Source organism: Vipera ursinii, assembly GCF_947247035.1.
Source record: "Vipera ursinii genome assembly, chromosome: 2".
NCBI classification, from domain to species: Eukaryota; Metazoa; Chordata; class Lepidosauria; order Squamata; family Viperidae; genus Vipera; species Vipera ursinii.
The window spans coordinates 77,330,245-77,352,273 of NC_139513.1; the positions used below are offsets into that span (position 1 = coordinate 77,330,245).

The 22,029-nt window shown below is 41.9% G+C and overlaps 1 protein-coding gene across 1 annotated transcript; it reads right to left on the reverse strand.

The window, feature by feature from the left end:
- Positions 1-1,225: 1,225 nt before the first annotated feature.
- Positions 1,226-17,937, reverse strand: LSM11 (LSM11, U7 small nuclear RNA associated). The gene is made up of 4 exons (XM_083352681.1): positions 17,461-17,937; positions 12,974-13,113; positions 12,488-12,571; positions 1,226-6,952 (listed from the first exon to the last, which is right to left on the reverse strand). The coding sequence occupies exons 1-4, from the start codon at positions 17,915-17,917 to the stop codon at positions 6,563-6,565; spliced, it is 1,071 nt and encodes a 356-aa protein (XP_083208807.1). The 5' UTR covers positions 17,918-17,937; the 3' UTR covers positions 1,226-6,562.
- Positions 17,938-22,029: the final 4,092 nt, after the last annotated feature.

The window sequence follows — 22,029 nt, forward strand, 5'->3', positions numbered from 1 at the left end:
AGGGAGTCAAGCTATTCTCCAAAGCGCCTGAAGGCAGGACAAGAATCAACGGGTGGAAACTAACCAAAGAAGAGAAGCAACCTGGAACTAAGGAGAAACTTCCTGACAGTTAGAACAATTAATCAGAGGAACAACCTGCCTCCAGAAACTGTGAATGCTCCAGCACTGGAAGTTTTTAAGAAGAGACTGGACAGCCGTTTGTCTGAAATGGTATATAGGGCAGTGATGGCGAGCCTTTCAGAGACCGAGTGCCCACACTGCAACCCAAAACCCACTTATGTATTGTCAGGTGCCGGGTGGGTGTGGCCCATTGGGCGGGTGTGACTGCAGTGGTAATGGCAGACTGGGTGGGACTAAAAAGTTCAATCAATTCCAACATTGCGAGATCTTTTTTTTCTTTCCCCGCGAGAAGTTGAAATTGATTGATTGAAACTTTTTTTTTTTGCACACGGCGATGGAGGCCTAAGTGAAAATGTTTTATAAAACCTTCTGAAGGCCTAGGACTGGGGCGATGGCACGCGTGCTCACAGAGGGTTCTGCGTGCCACCTGTGGCACATGTGCCATAGGTTCACCACCACGGGTATAGGGTTTCCTGCCTGAGCAGGGTGTTGGACTAGATGACCTCCAAGGTCCCTTCCAACTCTGCTATTCTATTCTAAAGCTCTGACCACTTTCCCAGCAATTCTACTCAAAGGCTGAGCTTTGCTGTAGATTCTATTCTACTACAAATTACTGTTTGCCTTTTGCCTTTTGTTTTCCTGCTGTTGGTTGACTTGGTTGTTTCATTCTCCATTACAGACCATTCAGTGACCTTTGAAGTTACAACAGCACTGCAAAAAAAGGGACTTATGACAGTTTTACACACAACCGTGTTGCAGCATCCCCATAATCATGTGATCGAAATTCAGATGCTTGGCAACTGGCATGTACTTATGATGGTTGCAGTGTCATGTGATCACCTTTTTTCGACCTTCTGACAAGCAAAGTCAACGGGGAAGCCAGATTCACTTAACAACCATGTTACTAACTTAACACCTGCCGTGATTCACTCAACAACTGTGGCAACAGAAATTTTGGGCTCCATTGTGGTTTTAAGTCGGGGACTACCTGTGTGTTATTACAAATGTATTAGTCTATATGTGTCAGTAGAGAAAGTTAAGATGAAAAAATGAAGTATCGCTAAAAATGGTTCTATAAACAAAATGACTCTGGCACAACTTATAATTACAGTCAGACATTTATTGCCTCAGAGACTGAACTCCTGATACAGATGCTTAACATCCTCAAGCATTGTTTTTTTAAAGACACATACATGTAGATACATTGCAGGGGTTCAAGCAACAATTCCTTCTTGGAAATACAGTCCTTAGGAAAAGAGACTAGAGGCCATTTGCACATTTTTTTAACAAATATTTGCAGGGCCAAAGCACAGACTTGCAGCTGAGTGGTGCTTTTCCCTTGCTGATATAGCACAGGTAAGTGAGTTGTTAACTTTTCCCAACTATTAAAACCAAAGTTGGAAGGTTGGGGGAGTTTGCACCGTGCAGGTTCTGTCTTGAACGTGGCACGTGGCATGTGTCCTTCAGATGTGCCAACAGTCTCACGTGACAAAAATGTCCGGAGCAACTGAAAGAACAAGCAGAGAAAGAAATCCAAGTCCTATGCATTACAAATGTGGAAGGATTCAGAGCCAAGGACCATGGGAACTGTATTTCAAATTGCACTGCATCGCTACCAACCAGAGTTCCCAAGATTCAAGGGAAGAACCGCAAGAACAAAATTAAACTGTGTCATGTCACTGATTCATTTCTCTAACATCAGGCTTTGAAATCGAGGATGTGCATGAACCATCAGCACAAAGGTTTGTCGTTTCTAATGACCACAATAGCAATGGGATAAGCAGGTCCTATTCACAGGGAGTTGTCAAGGAGAAAATTGCATGATGTACCTGCACTTTACTCTGAAACAGTGAAATCAAAAATCAAGACACAGCATTTCTTTCCTGTCTTTTGTGACAGGCCTCATGTCTTTTCAGCTGAGAAGCCGGTCTTTTAAGATTCTCCTGAAACATTTGCATGGATTAGTGAAAAGCAAGGTTTTTAGACTTGAGTCTTCACCAAACTAGACTTCTGTCATTCACTTTGTGGAATAGCTTCACCAAGGCACTAGGGTACTTCTCTTGCTGAACAAAAATTAAATTCTATTCATCTTCAGCCCCAATTGGGTTTCTGTGGAACCAGAAATGAAATCTTTTGACAACAGCATGAGCCACGTGAAGTGAGAAATGAATTGTTGACTGACGTACAATAAACTATTTTCAACAAAGTTGTAAATATTCATCTTTGCACCATTGACCAAAGGTTCAGATCTCAATGTGACAGAAAATCTTCAAGAGAAGAAGATTGTTTTAAGATGTGCTAGTAACAGACACTCTTCATATTAACGTCCAAAAATCCTATCCAGTGAGAGCCAATATGTCTGCTGTTACACAGGATGACCAACTTTTCCTATCTTCATAAAAGGGAATACTTGCATAGTATGGCAGAGGTTAAACGTAGCTTCTGTGAAGAGATAACGGGAGGAGGAGGAGGGGGGGAGGAGGAGTGGGGGAAGAACAGTAGAAGCAACTGTCATTTTATAACTGTCCTCCACAACTTATTTCATACCACTGATGTAAAAAATCCTGTAAACAGCTGAACAACTCAACACATTATCTAGTTCACAACGATAAACTTAACAAACAGTATGTGGTCACAGAGAAGCATTTTTAAACACTGTCCAAATGGAACTTCTGTTTTTGCCAACAGACAATGTGAGTTTTAAGATTGTCTCCATAGATTTTTCTTCAACTGAAGTGCGCAGAATAGGACGAGGCCCAGTTTGACTAACACATCTGAAGGTAGGTTTCTTTTGTATTTTAGTTTTGCTTACTTTTTCTTTTTTAGTCGAACTGAGGATACACGATTGTTGCACTTTCCAATAAAGCAATCAAAGTATTAATCCTTTTTCTCACAGCTAAGTAATCCACCCGTAGTATTTGCATGGCCTCTAGTCTCAAACTATCTTTTTCAAGTTTTTTTTTTTTGCATACAGTATCTCTACTGGCTATTAAACTATGCCTTGGTAGCTTTTAAATATTCCTTTAAACTGTGTTTTGGTAGTACATGTTCCATTCTGGCAAAGACATTTCTGCAGAAATGAATTAAGACATCCTGAGTTAAGCTGCTATGGATCGAGGGCATAAAGGAAGACAGGCTGTTTCCAAATACATTTATACTTAGCATATGAGAAATAACACCTTGGAAATTAAGCTTAGCACCGAGACGTTTTCAAGTAAAACTGCCAACAAGCTATTTAAGATTTATATGATTTAAAAATAAAGATGACTTAGAAATATTGGTGATATATAGTGTTTATGCAGAAACAAAGGTCAAGGAATGAGATGAATCCTGGATTACTTCTACTTCAGTAATGGCACTTTAGCAACTACATGAAGAAAAAGCTGCAAAGGAAAGTCAGAGATATTCTGATCTTTTGAAATTAAGTTCCAATATAAGGGAACATGACTCTGTCAAGAAACTTCTGCCCTTAAATATCTGACAGAATACTGTAGAAGACAAACACAAACGATAAATAGTGATACATATAGAACCAATGTACACATAGTATTCTATTTTACAAATACGGATGTACCCATAAAGTTTAGCTTGCATTACACAGAAACAAAAAAAACTAGGTAAGATATTAAACTTAGGGTTGTTTAAAAAAAAGCTATCACAATAAAAAGCTGAAAATGAAACAAACAAGTAAAGAGAATCCAAACACTGAAGTATATATTCAGCTATTGATGTGGAAAAAGAAAGAAAAAGGGAGAATGCATTGTACTTAATATACATGCAGTCTGTTCAAGCATGGAAATGGATCATTAATGGAAAATCACCCAACTAAATTTAAATAATCCATTCTACTACTAGCTTTTGACCCTATTACTGAGGCACATAAATCAGTCCAAACTTCCAGAATGAATATGGCAGTAACATTCAAAAATGAAGGAAAAAAATGGGATTTTAAAAAAATAAGAGATATCCATGAATCAAGTGAGTTAAAGAACTCCTGAGCAATACTCAAAATTTTGTGGTCATCCAAGGGAAGTCAAAATTGGTATCAAACACTTTGAACCCAGCCATAAGACTCTTACAGTGCACGGGGAGTAGATGATGCAATGTTGCACATGATATCACTGCAGCTTCTCCTGGACACTTGTGAGCCTACTCTAACTAGGTGCAATCTAGATGCAAGTCATAAGAAATATATCTGAAGGCACCAGAGAAGACTACCTTGGAAAGAAATATTACAAAGAGGCTGGAGAAAATCAGAAAGGGCCATGGATTGCTGCAAGAAACTGAAGCTATCTCACATCAAAACATGTACTGACATTCTTTTTTTTAAAAAAAAACCAACAACATAGAATAGCAAAGAAGATACTATGGAAGACCCACATTTTGCATATATCATTCCCATTTTTGTTAAAAGAAATACAATTACACACAAATTTGCTTCCATCCTATACATATTGCTTCCTAGCTTCTTTCCTTGACTATTACCCTATTTACTATCGTGCACCAGATTACACCGATGACATAAAATTTGATGTTTGACTCATTCATCACTGGAGAAAATTAAATGTTATGTGCATTGTCACACTTTACCCTAATTTAAAATAAAACTTGAGAATGAGAGCCACTCAACTTTCTCCTCATGCATTTGCACTGAAGATTGCCTTTCATGATTATTTTTAACTTTTTTGAGGGCTCCGAAAGGGATGGGCTTGATGTGAGTCAGGAAAATGTCTTTCTCAGGCTTCCCTGTTTTGTGCAATTATTATTATGCAATTCAGGGTTCCAGCATCCCAAAAGAACATTGATTTTCCATTAGTTGTTGGTGGAGTGATGGCAAAACCTTTAGTCACCCTAGGAAAGTGTTTAGAAGAAGCAATGAGGCTTTCTTTTAATTGCCTGTTTTGCTTCGAACATAAGCATCACATGCAACAGCAAAGCTGCATGCCTTCCAATATGCTTCTGGTACCCCAAAATATCTGTTAAAAAAATCTGATGATAAGATTTCTCCCTCCCCCAAATGCTTGATTTTTATACCCTTTGGAGAATATTAGGCAAATTACAGTTGGTTTTGCCATTCAGACAAAAATATATCACAATTGACCTTTGCTTAATGCAACTCAGTCATTAGATTTTTCCAGTTATTTTAGAAATGCAGAATGACTCACCAAATGTATTATATTAATTACGCTTTTATAGATGCTTTGGAATTCAATTTTAATAAAATTGTAAAAGACCTCATGGCATTTCTCCTACTAAAGGAAATCTGCTCTAGCTACTGATACTTTCAACACATTCCCTATAAGCAGAGGTGCTATTTTATAGTGCCCTAAACATTTTCATGGCATTGTTCTTATACATGCATTATTACATTGGCACCATTCTGACAGATGCTGAAGGATACAGAGGTGCTGCGACTAGCACCATTTTTGGGGGAAAATCATCATGCATTCTTTTCAGCAGTTTTAAACATGCTTCTCAAGAACAAGCAGCATCTGAAAAAGATCACTGAGAGCCAAGAAAAAAATTGGAAAAATCCTAGTGGATATTGCAAGTAGATATTCTCTGTAGTTACTAAAAATTGCTGGGAAATCGGATTCCAAAAGCCACCAGATAGTACATAGCAACACCAAGCATACATTTAACATTTCCTTTTTTAAGCTGCATATGTATATCTTCGTCTTTATTGTTAAGACACAAAAACAGATGGAAAAACAGCTACAATTTCTGGGTTGTTGAAAAATACACTGAAACAAGCTCAAACCATATCGTTTGCAGGCAGAAATGAGTAGGAAAACAAGTAGAGAAAATTGGTTGGAGGACCCAGTTTTTATAAATACCAAACAAAAGGTCAAACACTTTTTTCAGTCACCGAAAAAGAAAAAAAAGATGAACTGGTGAGGAAAGTTTTTTTTTAAATTACAGTAGATGCAGTGCAAACTTTTTTTTTCTTTCCATTCATCTTCTGATAATGGGACCCCTTAAGGGACTGCAATGCAAAGCTGGACCAGTCCTTTGCCCCCAACTCCCCCCGGTGCATAGTGTATGGAGAAGGGGGAGATAGCTTCAAGCAAGCTAATTCCTACAGCTGCAGCAACTTTTCACAAACTTTCAGCATTCTGTCCCTTAACTCAATTCACATTTCTCATGGAAGTGCTTTTCCAGACCCACTTAGCCAGCTGTATATGCTGCAGATTTTAAATATTTACTGTACAATGAAAGTCACTCCGTGTCCGAGCAGTACAATTTTGAACGCCACACAGCCTGTGTATCTCCCAAAGTTTAGGGCATCAGCTGTAGATAAATTCCAGTCCACTCCAATAGACCATTGGCTCAAGTCTCTAGGTCTATAATCCTCTCCTTCTTTTGGCCAAAAGGAAAAAAAGAATTAAAATACTGTTTCTTTTCACCACTGAGCTGCTGTGGCTGAAATCAGTCAATGAGATCACTGTGCCAGGTGAACAAGCAGGACATTTTCTCCTCGAATGAAAATCTGGTTTATGTGTCTTGTAAACACTTGCTGATAATCCACTTTGGGTCTCTGCCTTTTTTGGGAACGACCTCTTTTGCCACCCGGGCTCTTCTCCTCTACTTGGGAGATTCTGCTGGGCAAATCTGTGTCTCTCCCAGAGACTTTCGGCAAACTAGAGCTTCGTGTCCTCTCTCTGCTGGCATGCTTCTTTGCTCCATGTTTCTCCTCTGATCTTCCCCTACCCGACTCAGATTTCCTCCTCGATGTCCTTGGATCATACGGAAGGGCTGGCAAGTCCGCAGTCATCTTTAAATCGGCTTCTTTTTTAACCAAGGACTCCTGCAACCTCAGTCTGTCAAAGAGCTACAGAGAAACATTGGAAATAAATTCACAAGTCATAAGAGACGACACAGTTATTTTATACTCTGACTGACCTGTTCAAAGCAAGGATAAACACAGGAAACTAATCTCTTTGAAGGAAAAGCCCTTACTCTTTTGTCCAATTAAAATATGTTTGTAAGTTAAAGATTTAATATGTTTTCTTTTGCAAAAGAAAGGATCTATTTTTCCTTAGTCAACAAGTTCTTCAATAGCAATAGCAATAGCATTTAGACTTACGTACTGCTTCGTAATGTTTCACAGCCCTCTCTCCAAGTGGTTTACAGAGTCAGCATATTGACCCCAACAATCTGGGTCGTTTTACTGACCTCAGAAGGATGGAAGGCTGAGTCAACCTTGAGCCAGTCAGGATCGGACTCCTGGCAGTGAGCTGAATTAGCCTGCAATACTGCATTCTAAAGGGACGTGGTGGCTCAGTGGGTTAGGACGCTGAGCTTGTCGATCAGAAGATCGGCAGTTTGGCAGGTCGAATCCTGGGTGCCGCGTAACAGAGTGAGCGCCTGTTACTCGTCCCAGCTTCTGCCAATCTAGCAGTTCGAAAGCACGTAAAAATGCAAGTAGAAAAATAGGGACCACTATGGTGGGAAGGTAACAGCGTTCCGTGCGCCTTTGGCGTCAGGTCATACTGGCCACATGACCACGGAGGCATCCTCGGACAAGCGCTGGCTCTTCGGCTTTGAAACGGAGATGAGCACCGGCCCCTAGAGTTGGAAACGACTAGCACGCATGTGCGGGGGAACCTTTACCTTTACTGCATTCTAACTACTGCGTCACCATTGCTCCTTGCTTTTTCTATAGACATGACTATGCATGATTCACACACTTCTCATAAAGTACACATGCAGTAAAAAATCTGCCACAATTTTATTCCATGTTATTATGCCTTAGAGCTAAATCATTGCATTAAAATACTTCTGAGGTGGGATCATTTCAATTTTACATAGTAGCCAGTGAACTGCCAATATTAAATGTTAAATGATAGTAACGTAAATAAATTTACACTTGAAAAATCTAATGACAATTGAGAAAGGATGCAAGCTCACCCTTCACTTATTGCTGCACAGCAGTAAAAAGGCTATCACAGGACAAATACCCTGATAACAATCACTGCTACAACTCTTCTCAATCAGAACAACCATAAGATATTAAATGTTAAGCTGTGTTAACTGCTCCTGTGATTGAGCTTAGAATATTCCTCCTCAAGCAAGCAAAATGTGCATCAATATGGTGAAAGCTGCATTTAGGATTTTTTACAAGTCAAGAAAATAAAATATCTAGGGATTAACATTACGGCTAGATGCACTTCACTCAAAAAGGATAATTATGATAATGTAGTGAACCAAATAAAAGGTGATCTGGAAAGATGGGGAAACCTAAAACTCTCATTATTGGGAAGAATTGCTGTCATTAAGATGAATATTCTGCCTAAAATCCTGTTTCTGTTTCAGAATATCCCAATCCAACTCGACTCTAAATTTTTTCGAAATTTGGATAAATTATCACTAAATTTTATTTGGCAGGGGAAAAAACCAAGAATTAAATTGAAATATTTACAGGACGCGAAGGAAAATGGGGGTTTTGGATTGCCAGACTGGGAATTATATTACCATGCCGCGGCCCTGAGCTGGATTAGAGAATGGGTAATCTTGAGAAATAGAAGACTATTAACTTTAGAGGGTCACGATTTGCAATATGGCTGGCATGCTTTCCTATGGACGGAGAAACAAGGTCTTTTCTCGCATTTTCAAAGACATCGGATCAGGCAAGCGCTACTTAATACTTGGAAAAAAATCAGATCTCACAATTACACCAAAATACCGGTCTGGCTATCCACCCTTGAAGCGATAGTTTACCCAAATCTGTTTGATTTGGGTAACATAATCTCATACAAGGATATTCTGAATGAGGAGGGGGAACTGAAACTTAGGAATGAACTAGAATTACAAGGTATAAAACTCGATTGGTGGGCCTACTTACAAATCCAATCGAAATTTAGGAAGGATAAAAATGAATGGGGGATATATACCTCTGAAACAGCATTGGACAAAATATTATTGGGACCGGACTCTAAACAAATAAGGAATTTTTATAAATTACTTTTGGGATATAAGCTGTTTGAAGAGCAAGTGAAAGACCCCATGTTGACCTGGGCTAACAATTTAGGACATAACATCGACTTAGATACTTGGCAAACAATTTGGGATAGAAATAAAAGGATAACACTGGCCTCATCGTATAAAGAAAATTTATTTAAAATGTTTTACCGATGGCATCTTCCCCCAGCCCGCTTAGCAAAAATGTACACAACAGCATCTCCCAAATGTTGGAAGTGTTCTGAAGAGATAGGCACATACTTCCACACGTGGTGGTCTTGCAGTAAAACACAAAAATTTTGGAGAATGATTTGGATTTGGCTGAAAGAAATATTGAAACAAGATTTGGAGTTTAGTCCAGAACTTTTCTTGTTGGGAATCACGAAAGAGAAATATCCTAAAGATGTGCTATACTTAATGATCCATATTATCACAGCAGCTAGAATATCATTTGCGCAAAAATGGAAAAAGAATGAGATCCCAGGAGAAAAAGAGGTTATTAGGAAAATTTGGGATTGCGCTGAAATGGACAAATTAACTTTGGAATTAAAGAATAAAGATCAATCAGACTATTATAGAATTTGGAACAAATTGTATCTTTGGATGGATAAAAAGAAAGGTCTCTATTAGGTTTTACAGACTAGCTCACTGTTTTTAATATTGTGGTATTCCACTGATTTGTAATCTAAGTGTATTTAAGTGTATTTTTGATGTACATATATACATGTATATATATATATTTAAACATTGTAGACAAAAAGGTTTGTCAGCTCGCTGGTACTGTGTCCAATGTTTTTAAATAATAAATTTAATAAAATTAAAAAAAAAAGGATTTTTTACAAGACATAATTTCCAAGAGAATAGATAAAAGACAGGAACTGACTTCTCCTTTGGATGGTTCATGTGTGAACTCCCTGTTTGTTTTTATTTAAAAGCTTTCTGTTTTGTACTTATATGTACATTCAATCTTCACTTCCAGCTTCCATCTATCAACTATTTCTGGTTAATAAATAGAGCTTGCCAAAGATGGTGTTAGTTAGCACTCAGGATAATGCCATTCACATGCTGAAATGATGCACGAGCAGATAAAAATCTGTATAGTTCTGCTGCACAAAGAATACTATTAGTATTAATAGTGGAACTACTTCTAGAGCAGGGGTGTCAAACTGCCAGCCTGTGAGCCAGATGCATCATAGTGAAACCGCGCCCACCCTTGTTGGCAATGGCAAAAAAGTCACGATACATCGCAACACGTCATGTGACGTTGTGAGTTTGACACCCCTGCTCTAGAGCATGCTGCCTGAGGAATTCTGGGAGTTGAAGTCCACATATCTTCAAACTGTCAAGGTTGAGAAGCAGTGCTCTAGATTTACAGGGGTAGGCAACCTCGGCTCTTTTATGACTCATGGACTACCCCTGTTCCAGAAGATGATAAATCTAGTTTGCTCAACAAATCTCCTATTTACACTAAGATTTTTTTTCTGTCCTTAGAGCTCTGTATTTCAGCATGTCCTGTATGTGTAGCAAGCAGGTTAGCAGCAGACTAATCCTTCCAAATTGCACACAAATTGCACACATCCCAAATGCATTCTTCTGTGCATGTGCAATAAGACTAACTGTTACGAAGTCTTCAACAGACATTAATCGGTTAATAGAAAACCCATACCAAGGATTGTTCCAATATTTTTTTTAAAAAAAGAACCTTGCCAAAGAACAAATACACCCACACAAACACACAATTTCTTTTGTTTCCCTATCTGTATTTATGTACATAGAACATATGCACTCTTCTGCACTGTAGATGTGTAGTTAAACCAGTACTACCACTGTTTAAGGTCTCCACAACATCTTAATTCTTCACCATAACTTGATGACAGCAAGTTCTTTTAAATTCCTATATTCATTCGCCACTGGTTTCCTGTCTCTCAAATAGCAGAGAAACTCTCATCCACTCTCATCCAGGGCAATAAAGTTCAGTGAAAAAGGAAGGAGAGCTGGTGCACTTGGCAAGTGAAAAATATGTCATAAAAAGCCTCAAAAGCCTTTTATCTAGGGCAGCTCCCACATCAGACCAATGAGAGGAATGAGAAACTCTCTCCTTTCCCCCCCCACTCCATGGAACATCTGGAATGAAAGGACAGGTGGCAATTCTTACTTCTCCTAACATCTGGCAGAAGGCTATAGAAACAAGCTGCTATTTGCCTTCTGCCAAAAGCCCAAAACAAGATCAAAGACCCAGCCTTTCCTAACTTTACCCTCTTAGGGAAGGATGAGCTTAGGAGCAATCCTGGCTAATGATCTGGTAGTCAGCCAAGCCAAACTTTGTGGACTTTTGGTGATTAGGCCAACCTTCATCCTCAGTATGGATCAAATGTATTGATGAAGGAATATAAAGAAGAATGGAAGAGAAAAAACTAGCACGTAAGGTCATCCTCATTGGATCAAGATTAAGCATATCTAGTCCAGCATTGTGTTCTACAGTAACAGACCCAAGTGTCCGTGAGAAGCCCACAACCTCGTAAAGAAAGCCACAACGCCTCCACTAGCCAGTTGTGTTCCCAAGTCCTGCTATACAGACATTCTGTAAATTCTGATTCTTCGAGTAGACCGAAGATTAGTTTCTACAGCATTAGGAGATGACATGGCCTGGGTCCGCGTTATTTGAGGGAACACCTGCTGCCGGCATCAAATGCCCTTCGCCCAGTGCGCTCCCACAGGGAGGGTCTGCTCAGGGTTCCGCCGGTGAGAGATTGCCGGCGGGTGACACCCAGGGATAGGGCCTTCTCAGTGGCAGCGCCTGCCCTCTGGAACCAGCTGCCGGTGGAGCTGAGGACTGCCCCCGACCTCCGATCATTCCGCCGGGGCCTGAAGACCTGGCTCTTTGAGCTCTCGGGCCCAGGCTGAGGAGAAATTTTTAATTGGGGTTTTAATTGTGTACAGGGTCAATTTAATATTTTTTAATTCGGTTTTAACTTTTGTATGTTGGATTTTTTAATTCCCTGTAAACCGCCCTGAGTCCTCAGGGAAAGGGCGGTATATAAATGTAACTAAATAAATAAATAAATAAATAAATAAATAAATGACTGTAACTCTGACGAATCTAGAAATCGGTTTTAAATCATTCTGAGTTTCTGGTGACTGGTACAAACATTTAGTAATAAACACAAGCAAAAATAAGGTGAGAGCCACCGAATCAAACCACTGGAGAGCAAGAAGCTAAACTCTGAACACACTTAAAACTCCCAAATGATTGTATTGGGCTACATCTCTGCCAATTATTAAAAGAAGAAATAACCTTCCTTCCTTCTTTGCTAGCAGTGTAATCCGACTTTTATAAGGTAAAGGAAGGGAGGAAGGAGCCATGTCTTTTTGAAACATACGTGATATTGTGGAGAGTGGAACTTACTCTGGTGAGGGTCAACTGTGGCTCCACGTAGAAAGCTTTACCCAGCACTGGTTTTCGGTACGTCTCGTCTACATCAGTCAGGGCCTGGGGCAAGGCAAATAGGCAGAAAGACTTAAAACATATAGGATCTCCTTAACGTAAAATTTGGAGTCACAGTGGGGAAAGGTGACAGAAGTCAGAAGGATATCAACATAAAGCAATGATCTGATATTTGTTCTCACTGTCTGATTGAGATATTATGAAAGCAATAGGACGCCCACTTTGCTCACCCAGAATTTTTATTTCATTATGAGAATAAGCCCATTTACATTTAACAGTAATTCCATACACTTAAAAGAGGAAACACAAAGCCCAAATTCTTTTGACATTTTCTTGCATCGGGAATGCCACACCCCCAAAGTCCTGCTTGCTCGTGGGTGGGTGGTCTGAAGCTGTCAAATAAATGCTAGGGGGAAAAAAACACAGAAGGGAAATGTCCATGATTACCATATTCCAGAACTTGTCAAATGCAACCAAGAATCCAGTGCAGACACCACGAAGCCCTTTGAAAGTCCGGATATGGACATTGACCTTGACACCATCACGGACACAACGGTGGAGTTCCCCAAGTGGACTGCCTTCATGAACTGGAAAGAAAGATAACCATCATCATTTGCTGTAGGACAAACAGTTTGCAGCTATTATTGCTATTATTATTTGAATTATACTTCTGCCCACAAGGCAAAAGCGAGAATACCTGCAGTGCAATTTTGCCTTGTATTATTCAGGACTGTACATCTGAAAATTCCCAAATGTTTCATCTACCTTCTTATTAAGCATTAACTGACACGGTTCCTTGATTTTACACCCCTCTAAAACAAAAGGAATAGCACATTTTTATTCTGTGAGAATCATTTAACCAAATACTGTATAATAGTTCTCCAAACATTAACGAGTGTTATTCGTAATGTCATGGAATTATTCTCTGGCTTTAGGCACTGCAGACTTATAATTAATCATACAGAGTTTATGGGTATGTAAATAGATATGCAGTAGTGGTGAAATGGATGTTTAGCACAGTACGTATGCTTAATATCCCAATTCTAAAGGATTATTAAAAAGCTTATCACTATGCAGTAGTTAATATTTCTGGTTGATAATCATGTCAGTAACCAAACAACAATCAATGCAGTCTAAATTCTAATCTTGCAAATTAGTCTTCTATATCTCATAATTTATTATAAGTGACAAATAAATATAGCAGCCACCTCTATGGATAAAAAGGATCATGTTAGCATTAAAAGGATACTGAATTATCTAATATAGAGTTTGCAGTCCTGGACTTACTCTTTTTTGTACAGATTCTGTAAGTGTATCTCTCTCCCTCTCTCTCTCTCTCTCTCTCTCTCTCACACACACACACACACACAGATACTGGGAAGGAGGAAATGTCCAGGAATGGTTCTAACCATTGGCAACAGCTTTTTCTTTTGGAGAGGAATCATCATCATAAGATATAGTAAACTGCAGTTGCTCCAAGCCAGTCCAAAATTCTTCTTTTTCCCCAGCTTCCTATCATTTAAATATCCTTCCACTACCTAGATATATCTTGTACTGTGGATTTACAAGATTGTGACTATTTTCAACAAAGTGTAGGCTGACTGAGGAAGTCTGTGAGTTGAAATCAACCCATCTGGAGGATGGCCAGGGCATGCACAAGGTCATTTAGGCACACTTAACAATATGTAATTTTGCCACTTCACTGCAAATTTCCACACTGCACTATGCTACCTGCACTATGCTTTTGGAATCTGGAATCCCTTGGAAGATTCATTGAAATGAGCTCAATAAAGTTAAAAGCTTCTATACTTTATGAGCCAGATGACAAGTAGATGATAAATCATTTTTTTGTATTATCACCTCGCATCAATTGGAAAGCACAACCCAAAGAATATATACATATTTTCAAATAACAGACATTAACATAGAGGTTTGCCTGTTATTCTATTATCATAACTTCTGCACTATATTTATAAGCCTGAAATAAAGCTTAAGAACTAAGATCATAACAACCTAACTATTGCTACAACTGCTGCAAAAGACAATGTCTAGTTCTAGGCTTTCAAAATGCTGCTTACAGCTTTTTCTCCAAGTCTAGTCATCTGAATTCAAACCTGAAAAAATAAGCTTTGGAAAGGGAAAAAAAAAGCAAGTTCCTGCAAATGACAGAGTTGTGTCAATTAGGAGGCTGCAAAACATTTTGAATTATACTGGACAGAATAATTTTGAAACGAGAGGTTACAACCCTACAGAATGATCAGTACAACATACGAACACTTCCAAGTAAGATTAGAATAACCATTTTGAACCTAAGATATTATTTCAAATCTGAAATGTTTAAAATCCAAAATCTCTTGCACGCTGTTAGTATTAGCTACTGACAGCCAGACCTCCTCAGCACAACCTTTGAACATTATTTTAGAATGCAGAATAAAATACATGCCTTACGTTCTAAATGTGTTTTTGAAAGTTATTTGATATGTGTGCGCAACATGTTGGAGAAAATACAGGCAGTTTGTATTTACTTCATGCTGGACCCGTAGTAGGGCTTTTATCTTGAAGCTACTCTCAATCTCATCTAAACAGGAATACTTAACAGCATCTAGAGCATCTAAGCTAGTAGAAATTTCAGATTCTTTATATTCCACCAACTATAGTTCTATTACCAGAAATCGTTCCAAGCCATTCTACCTCAATTCCTTATGCTTAAGGATGTCAGCAATATCTTGGTGCTTTCCCAAAAAAAATACCTTGGACAGTTCTCTCCCTCTTCCTATTGTTATTCCATCAGGAAAAAAAATCATTGGCCAATTATGATCATCTCTTTAATCAATTTTCAAGCAGTCCAGTAAATGTGGCAATCTACTAAAGCTCTGTGGTCCCATGGTGAAAGTAATCTCAATTTTTCATTTAATAGATGTACATCTTCTCTTATTTATCCAAATAGCATTTACAGGGTCACACACACACTCTTCAAGGCACTGCCCACATTCAATCCTGCTTTGCTACAGCAGAGGATGAATCTATAAGGACCTTCTGACCTCTTGTACCTCAGAAGATGGAACAGTCTGGTCTCCAAAACATAGCTGGGCATCTATCTTTCATTATGCTTCATTGACAAATGCAGAAAATCTGATCACCTTCAGTATTTTTATTCTTTTTTATCCTGCTTTTACTATTTTTTATAAATGACTCAAGGCAACAAACATATCTAATGCTCCTTCCTTCTCTTATTTTCCTTACAACCCTATTGAAGTGGGTTGGGCTGAAAGAGAGTATTTGGCCCAAAGGCATCCAACCGACTTTCATGCCTAAGGCAGGACTAGAACTCACAATCTCCGGGTTTCTAGCCTGGTGCCTTAATCACTAAAGCAAACTCCCCAATGCCTTTCTTTCCTGAAAGATCAAAGCACCCATGACCAGGACCTTCCCTCACTACACCTCAAATTTTCAAACTCTTTAACCAGGTGTTTCCTTGGATCATATTTGCTGGCTAATTGTGACCCACATACAGTATTTCAATTCGGCCTAATTATGGTTTAATAATTGAATTATTTTCCTGGGCTCCAAGATCACTGTAGATGGGGACTGTAGCCAAGAAATTAAAAGACGCTTGCTCCTGGGGAGGAAAGACATGGCAAATCTAGACAGCACACTAAAAAGCAGAGACATCACCCTGTCAACAAAAGTGCGTATAGTCAAGGCTATGGTCTTCCCAGTTGCAATGTATGGCAGTGAAAGTTGGACCATAAGAAAGGCTGAGCGCCAAAGAATTGAAGCCTTTGAACTATGGTGCTGGAGAAGACTCCTGCGAGTCCCTTGGACTGCAAGGCAATCAAACCGGTCAGTCCTAGAGGAGATCAATCCTGACTGCTCTTTAGAAGGCCAGATCCTGAAGCTAAAACTCAAATACTTTGGCCACCTAATGAGAAGGAAGGACTCACTGGAGAAGAGCCTAATGCTGGGAAAGATCGAGGGCAATAGAAGAAGGGGACGACAGAGAATGAGGTGGCTGGATGGAGTCACTGAAGCAGTAGGCGTGAACTTAAATGGACTCCAGAAGATGGTAGAGGACAGGAAGGCCTGGAGGAATGTTGACCATAGGGTCGCGATGGGTCGGACATGACTTTGCAGCTAACAACAACAACAACAATTGAACCCATATTGTCGATTCACACTAAATAAATAACCAGGCACTAGTTTATAATCGGCCTGGTGCGTGCGACACATCCACCTACTCTAGCTGCAAAATGGCTTGCCAGGGCTCCTTTTCATACTACCTACCTTCAAAATAGGCCACCCCCCACCCCACCCGTTCTGCATTCTCCACTTTTTTCACTCTCTTGTAGCACCTACTCTTAACTTAAATCAATTGCAACTGGAAAACAGAATTACGGGAACTGTTTTTTTAAAAAAATTGTTTTGGGGAAAACTATTAATTTTTAGAAAACCCCCCCCCCTCTCTTTAGACAAGCTTGTTCTGCACCGACTGGGGTTTTACATTCGTGCCTATCTGTGCCCAATGCCCAGACGCAGAGCCGTCCCGGATCAAAGCCCAACACGCAGCAGTATATTCTAGACCAGGGGTCGGCAACCTTGGCTCTTTTATGACTCGCGGACTTCAACTCCCAGAATTCCCGAGCCAGCATAGCTGGCTCGGGAATTCTGGGAGTTGAAGTCCGCGAGTCATAAAAGAGCCAAGGTTGCCGACCCCTGGTCTAGACTTCACAGCTCGTCCGTATGCTCAAACTGCGCGCACTGCCGGATCTCACATGCGGCACCCAACCTCCCCTCCCGAGCTGCTTGCAGACAACCAGACTCTGACACGAGCAGAGTGGCGTGCCCTTCGGGCAGATATTTGAGGCGGGAGGGGTGAGGAATCGTGGCATTTCGTCTGAAAGGAGAGGGTTTGCGCTAAACGCCGGTCAGCTTACGGGGCATCTTGGTGAGAACGTTGCGCGGCGCCTTCCTGCCCCGCGCCCTCGCTCTCTCCGCCGCTTCTGGCCCGGGCTCCTTGACCAGCATGAGGTTGCGGAGCCGCTGTAGGCGCTCGGGGTCGGCGGCGGCGGCGGCTCGGCCGGCCCGGCTCCGAGCACGCGTCCCGGCGGAGCGGCTGCCGCGGCCGACGGCTGCTCGAGAGCGACCCGGGGCGCGGAGCAGGCCGCGCTGGAAGCTCTCGTACTCGGCCAGATTGTTGAAGCAGGGCGCGGCCGGGTAAGGCAACGGGGTCCGCTCCGAATACAGCGCCAACAGCGGGTCGAAGCGCGGCGAGCTCACGTCCAGCCGGCCGGGACTCGGCGATCGCTCCGAGCTGCGACGCCCGCTAGAGTGGTGCCGGCTTCTCCGCCGCCTGGGCTCAGCCCCGGCCTTCTCCGCCTTCTCTTCCTCCATCTCGCTCCCGCTCTTGCCCTGGCCCCCGGCCCTGCTGGGAGGAGCAGGAAGAGCCGGCCGCAGCGCGCTCCTTCGCCGCTATGGGCCGCCCCAGCCCCGCGATTGCACGGCAGGGCCCTTCCCGCCTTTTGCCGGCGCCTCTTGATGCTCTCGGTAGGCCAGCGAGAACTGCGTCCGTTGGCTCGCCCGCCCGCCCGCCCGCGGAGATGGTCCTCCGGAAGGCCGCCCTCGGCTTTGGCTCGGCCGGCTGCTTTTGAGGGTTTTTTTTTTGGGGGGGGGGAAGTCGCCTGGAAAGAGGACTATTGTCCGCCTTCATTCATCTGAGGAACGGATGGCGGAACTCTCGGTTCTCAAGACGTTCCTGCGCTCTTCGCAGTCCCTTCCTGAGGCTGCGGACTGCTCGGCACTTGGCCGCGAGGGCTGGGAAGGGTTCAGATCCTGACTGGTTTGCATTTGAGTTCCTCTTTTGGGAGCCCAGCCACTGAGTTTATTAACTAAATCATAGAGCCTTGGTGGAGCAGTGGGCTAATGCCTCCTTAAGTAACACCAGCTGCCTGCAATTAGTGCAGGTTCGCATCCCACCAGGCTCAAGGTTGACTCAGCCTTCCATCCTTCCGAGGTAGGTAAAATGAGGACCCAGATTGTTGGGGGCAATTAAGCTGACTTTGTAATAATGCCGCTTGTGGGCTGTGTGAAAGCCCTAACAAGCAGGCATATACATAGAATGAAGGCTACTGCTAAGTTTGTAAGCCGCCCTGAGTCTTCGGAGAAGGGCGGGATATAAATGGAATTAAATAAAAATAAAATAGCAGAAACAAAGTAGGGCTACTGTAAACTATGCTAGAACAACATCTGCTGAGCACCAGGTGCAGTGGAACAATCAAGGATAATCCAGGCTACGCTTTGGTTGAGGTATTTCAGGGCTGTTGGGCTTGAGCAGTCATGGCTGGGCTGCATTTCACCAAATGGCCACTAGATGGCGGTTTTCTAAGGTTCTTTGCTGCCATCTAATATTTTCCGGATCGTTTCCTGCCCAGGTAGGGTAGATAGATTTTTGTTTTGGGGGGGGGGGGGGGAGTTAGGGGAAAGGAGGAGGATGGCAGCAGTGTCAAGTATTTTGATAATGCTTTCAAACTCATGCATGGGTGGTAGTAGTAGTAGTAGTAGTAGTAGTAGTAGTTAGTAGAGCTGGACAAAGGTCTCTTTAAGTGCAGAAGTTAAAATACTCTGCTTAAATATCAATTATTACATTTGTTTTTTTCCAATTTGCTTCTTGTTTCATGCAATTCTATGAAGAAATGGAAAATAATTGCATGTCAGTATGCCAATGATCTTTTATAAAGTTTTTGCATATATACATCTTGTATAAAGCTTTTGCAGAGCTATACATTTATTAAAGGTCATTTTTAACTCATTTAGGAAAAAAGGCCATCTGCTGACAGTGATAAGGACACCTTAAAGATTAGTTGAATTGTCCAGTAGGAACCAAAATGGTGGAGACGCTAGGCCAGATTTACTGAAAATAATATGATACGCTGATTCCTAGAATCTTCAGGGGTTGGGTCCAAAGTTGTGATTCAATCAGCTGTTAACAAGGAAATAAGTGATTGTGCAAGAGTGTGAGCATTAAATAAACTAAGAAGGATGATTTTTTGTGAATATTATTCAATTTGTATAGAGGTCCATTTCAATCAAATCCAGATTCTAGAACAGGCATGTCAAACTGCCGGCTCATGGGCCGAATACATCACGCCAAAACCATGCCCACCCCATTGCTGCCAATGAGGAAAAAGTTGTGATACGTCACGTGACATCACAAGTTTGGCATGCCTGTTCTAGAAGAACCAACCAAAAAGTTCATACAGTAAAGGCTTTATCCTGGTCTGACCAAGATAGGAAAAAAGCAGCCTTGATTAATAGGTACCAAGGAATATCTTGTGCATAAGATCACCTTCCCCACCCTACCTCATAATTGTTTTGGCTGACTATTCAAATCTGCAAGGTGAATTATATGGGATGAACACAAGGGAGTAGGGAATTAGAAATTAGGATTTTTGTATTTAGGTATGTAAAAAGTATCATGTGCTTCATTTTCTATTTATATCTTATATGTTGATTCCTTAAAAATAGACAAATTAGCAAGCCAAAAACAGTCCATCTTCTGATTCTCAGTATGGCTGCTGTTACAAAATGCGATACCGTCTGCTACAGAGAAGTTCCCTGAAGGTGGGTTCTAGCATGAGTTTGAAAGCTCGGAAGACAACACCCCTGGTCCCAGTAACCGACCTAGATTGGATCCTGCAAAATGTGATTCAAACAAATCTGGTTTATAAATCCCGCAAAGATCTCTGTTTTGTGTTGTAGAAAGGTGGCCGACTAATAATTGGTTCATACAGCCACTAGGCCCCTGGTGGCGAACCTATGGCACGCGTGCCACAGGCGGCACGCAGAGCCGTTCCCTGTGGGCACATGCGGGCCATCGCCCCAAAGGGACACGGGGCTGGGCTGCTCCTCTCCCCCTCTCCATGTGCGCCAGTGCTCTTGCTCTCTTTCTCTGCACCGGGAGTCAGGGAGCAGCTGCAAGGGCCAGGCGGGGAGAGGGGAAAAGCCAGAAGCTGTGCAGAGAAAGGTGTCGAGACGAGTTCAAGGGCTGGGGAGGGAATGGGGAAAAAGATCTCTCTTGCCACGATCTCCCTTCTGCTGACGACTAGGAAGCCTGGCGGCACGGCTTGGCATAGCTATACTGGGAAACTCCAGCACCCCAGACTTGCAAGTGAGTTTTGGCGCTCCCCAGGTTTTAGTGCGGCAACGGGACGAAACTCAGCAAAGTGCTGAGTTCTCTTCGCACGGGTTTGTCGTGCCTTCATGAGAATGGCTGCTCCCCTCCGCCTTCCTGTCTCTCTTGGCTAAGGGGCGCTTAGGCATGGGCAGCTGGGGAAGGGGAGGCCCGGCTTCTCTCAGGGGGCCAAATTAAGTGCACGTTGGAAGGGAAACCTCTTGAGTCGGGGGCAGCCAAAGTTAGCCCTCCAGCTTGGGAAAGGAGCTTCTTCCTTTCTGCATGGAGTGACCCCCGCCTCCTGTAGCAAAACTGCAGAGGTGAGAATCGCAGAGTTTAGGCAGTGAGTAAAACGTGCAAGATGTTTGAACGCCCTTCTTAAGATCATCGTTCCGGATACTGGTTAGGTGGGTGGGGGCGGGCCCGGTCGGGATCCGTCTATTTAGCCCAGTGGGAGGCGTTTGCTCCCAGCGCTAACTTTGTTTACAACCGCTTTGATCTGGCATGCCAGGGTGTATCCAAATAAACCTGGTTTCCTTTGATTCCAACATCCTGTTTTCTGTTGGGCTTAGGTCTGTGGTTGGGACCTCTTGAGAAAAGGAATAATCTATATATCGAGGAATTCGACTTTGGAAATGGTATTGAAATACACACCCTCTGAAAACAGAAAACATTTCTGTCTCTCCCCCTCCCTCCAAAATTGGAATAAGAATACTTGATAAAAGCAAACTTTGGCGTTATTTTACTCCATTGGCCAATCAGATGCAGAGGGAAACTAAAACTGGATAAGAAACCAACAATAACTCCAGTCTGCGTATAGAAGGTGTAGTTTTGTATAAGGAGAAGAAAGATAAAATAAATATCACATGGATAAACCAGTACTGTAAACTCGAACTGTACTTGCAGTGTGACAGCAGTTAAGTCAGTGGTGCCACATTTCAAAGTTACAGTTAAGAGTACTCCAATTGCAACTGTTTTCTTGCAGGTTTGTGGAATGGCGTGGGACCCACAGGTTTTGCAAAGTGAAGAGAGGAAGTTGGTTACAGCTTATTAGGAAAGATAAAATAGACAACCAAGAATGCTTTATTGACCATTCTTCATCCAGATTTATATCAGTTGAATCTGCTAATACAGGTTTTCTGAGACACTTCTAACTTTTTTTCCTTGTCGCTTTTTGGAGTTTTCATTCTGCTTTCGTGAGAGGGCAGCATTTGGGAGGGGGTATAGCTGTCCCCTTCCCCCCCAAGCCATCAGCTGAGCAAGATGCCCACCTGCCCGCGCTCTTCCCCCTGCCCGAGGCTTTTGTTGTCATGAGTATTTTTGTTGAGGGTTGGAG

What these genes read in the sequence shown, in the direction of transcription:
- LSM11 (XM_083352681.1), bottom strand. Translation starts at nt 17,917, where the DNA reads ATGGAGGAAGAGAAGGCGGAGAAGGCCGGGGCTGAGCCCAGGCGGCGG. An exon ending in CGTTCTCACCAAGATGCCCC is followed by an intron (nt 13,114 to 17,460) that starts GTAAGCTGACCG and finishes CTTTCTTTCCAG; the next exon opens with TTCATGAAGGCAGTCCACTT. An exon ending in CACAGTTGACCCTCACCAGA is followed by an intron (nt 6,953 to 12,487) that starts GTAAGTTCCACT and finishes GTTTCTCTGTAG; the next exon opens with CTCTTTGACAGACTGAGGTT.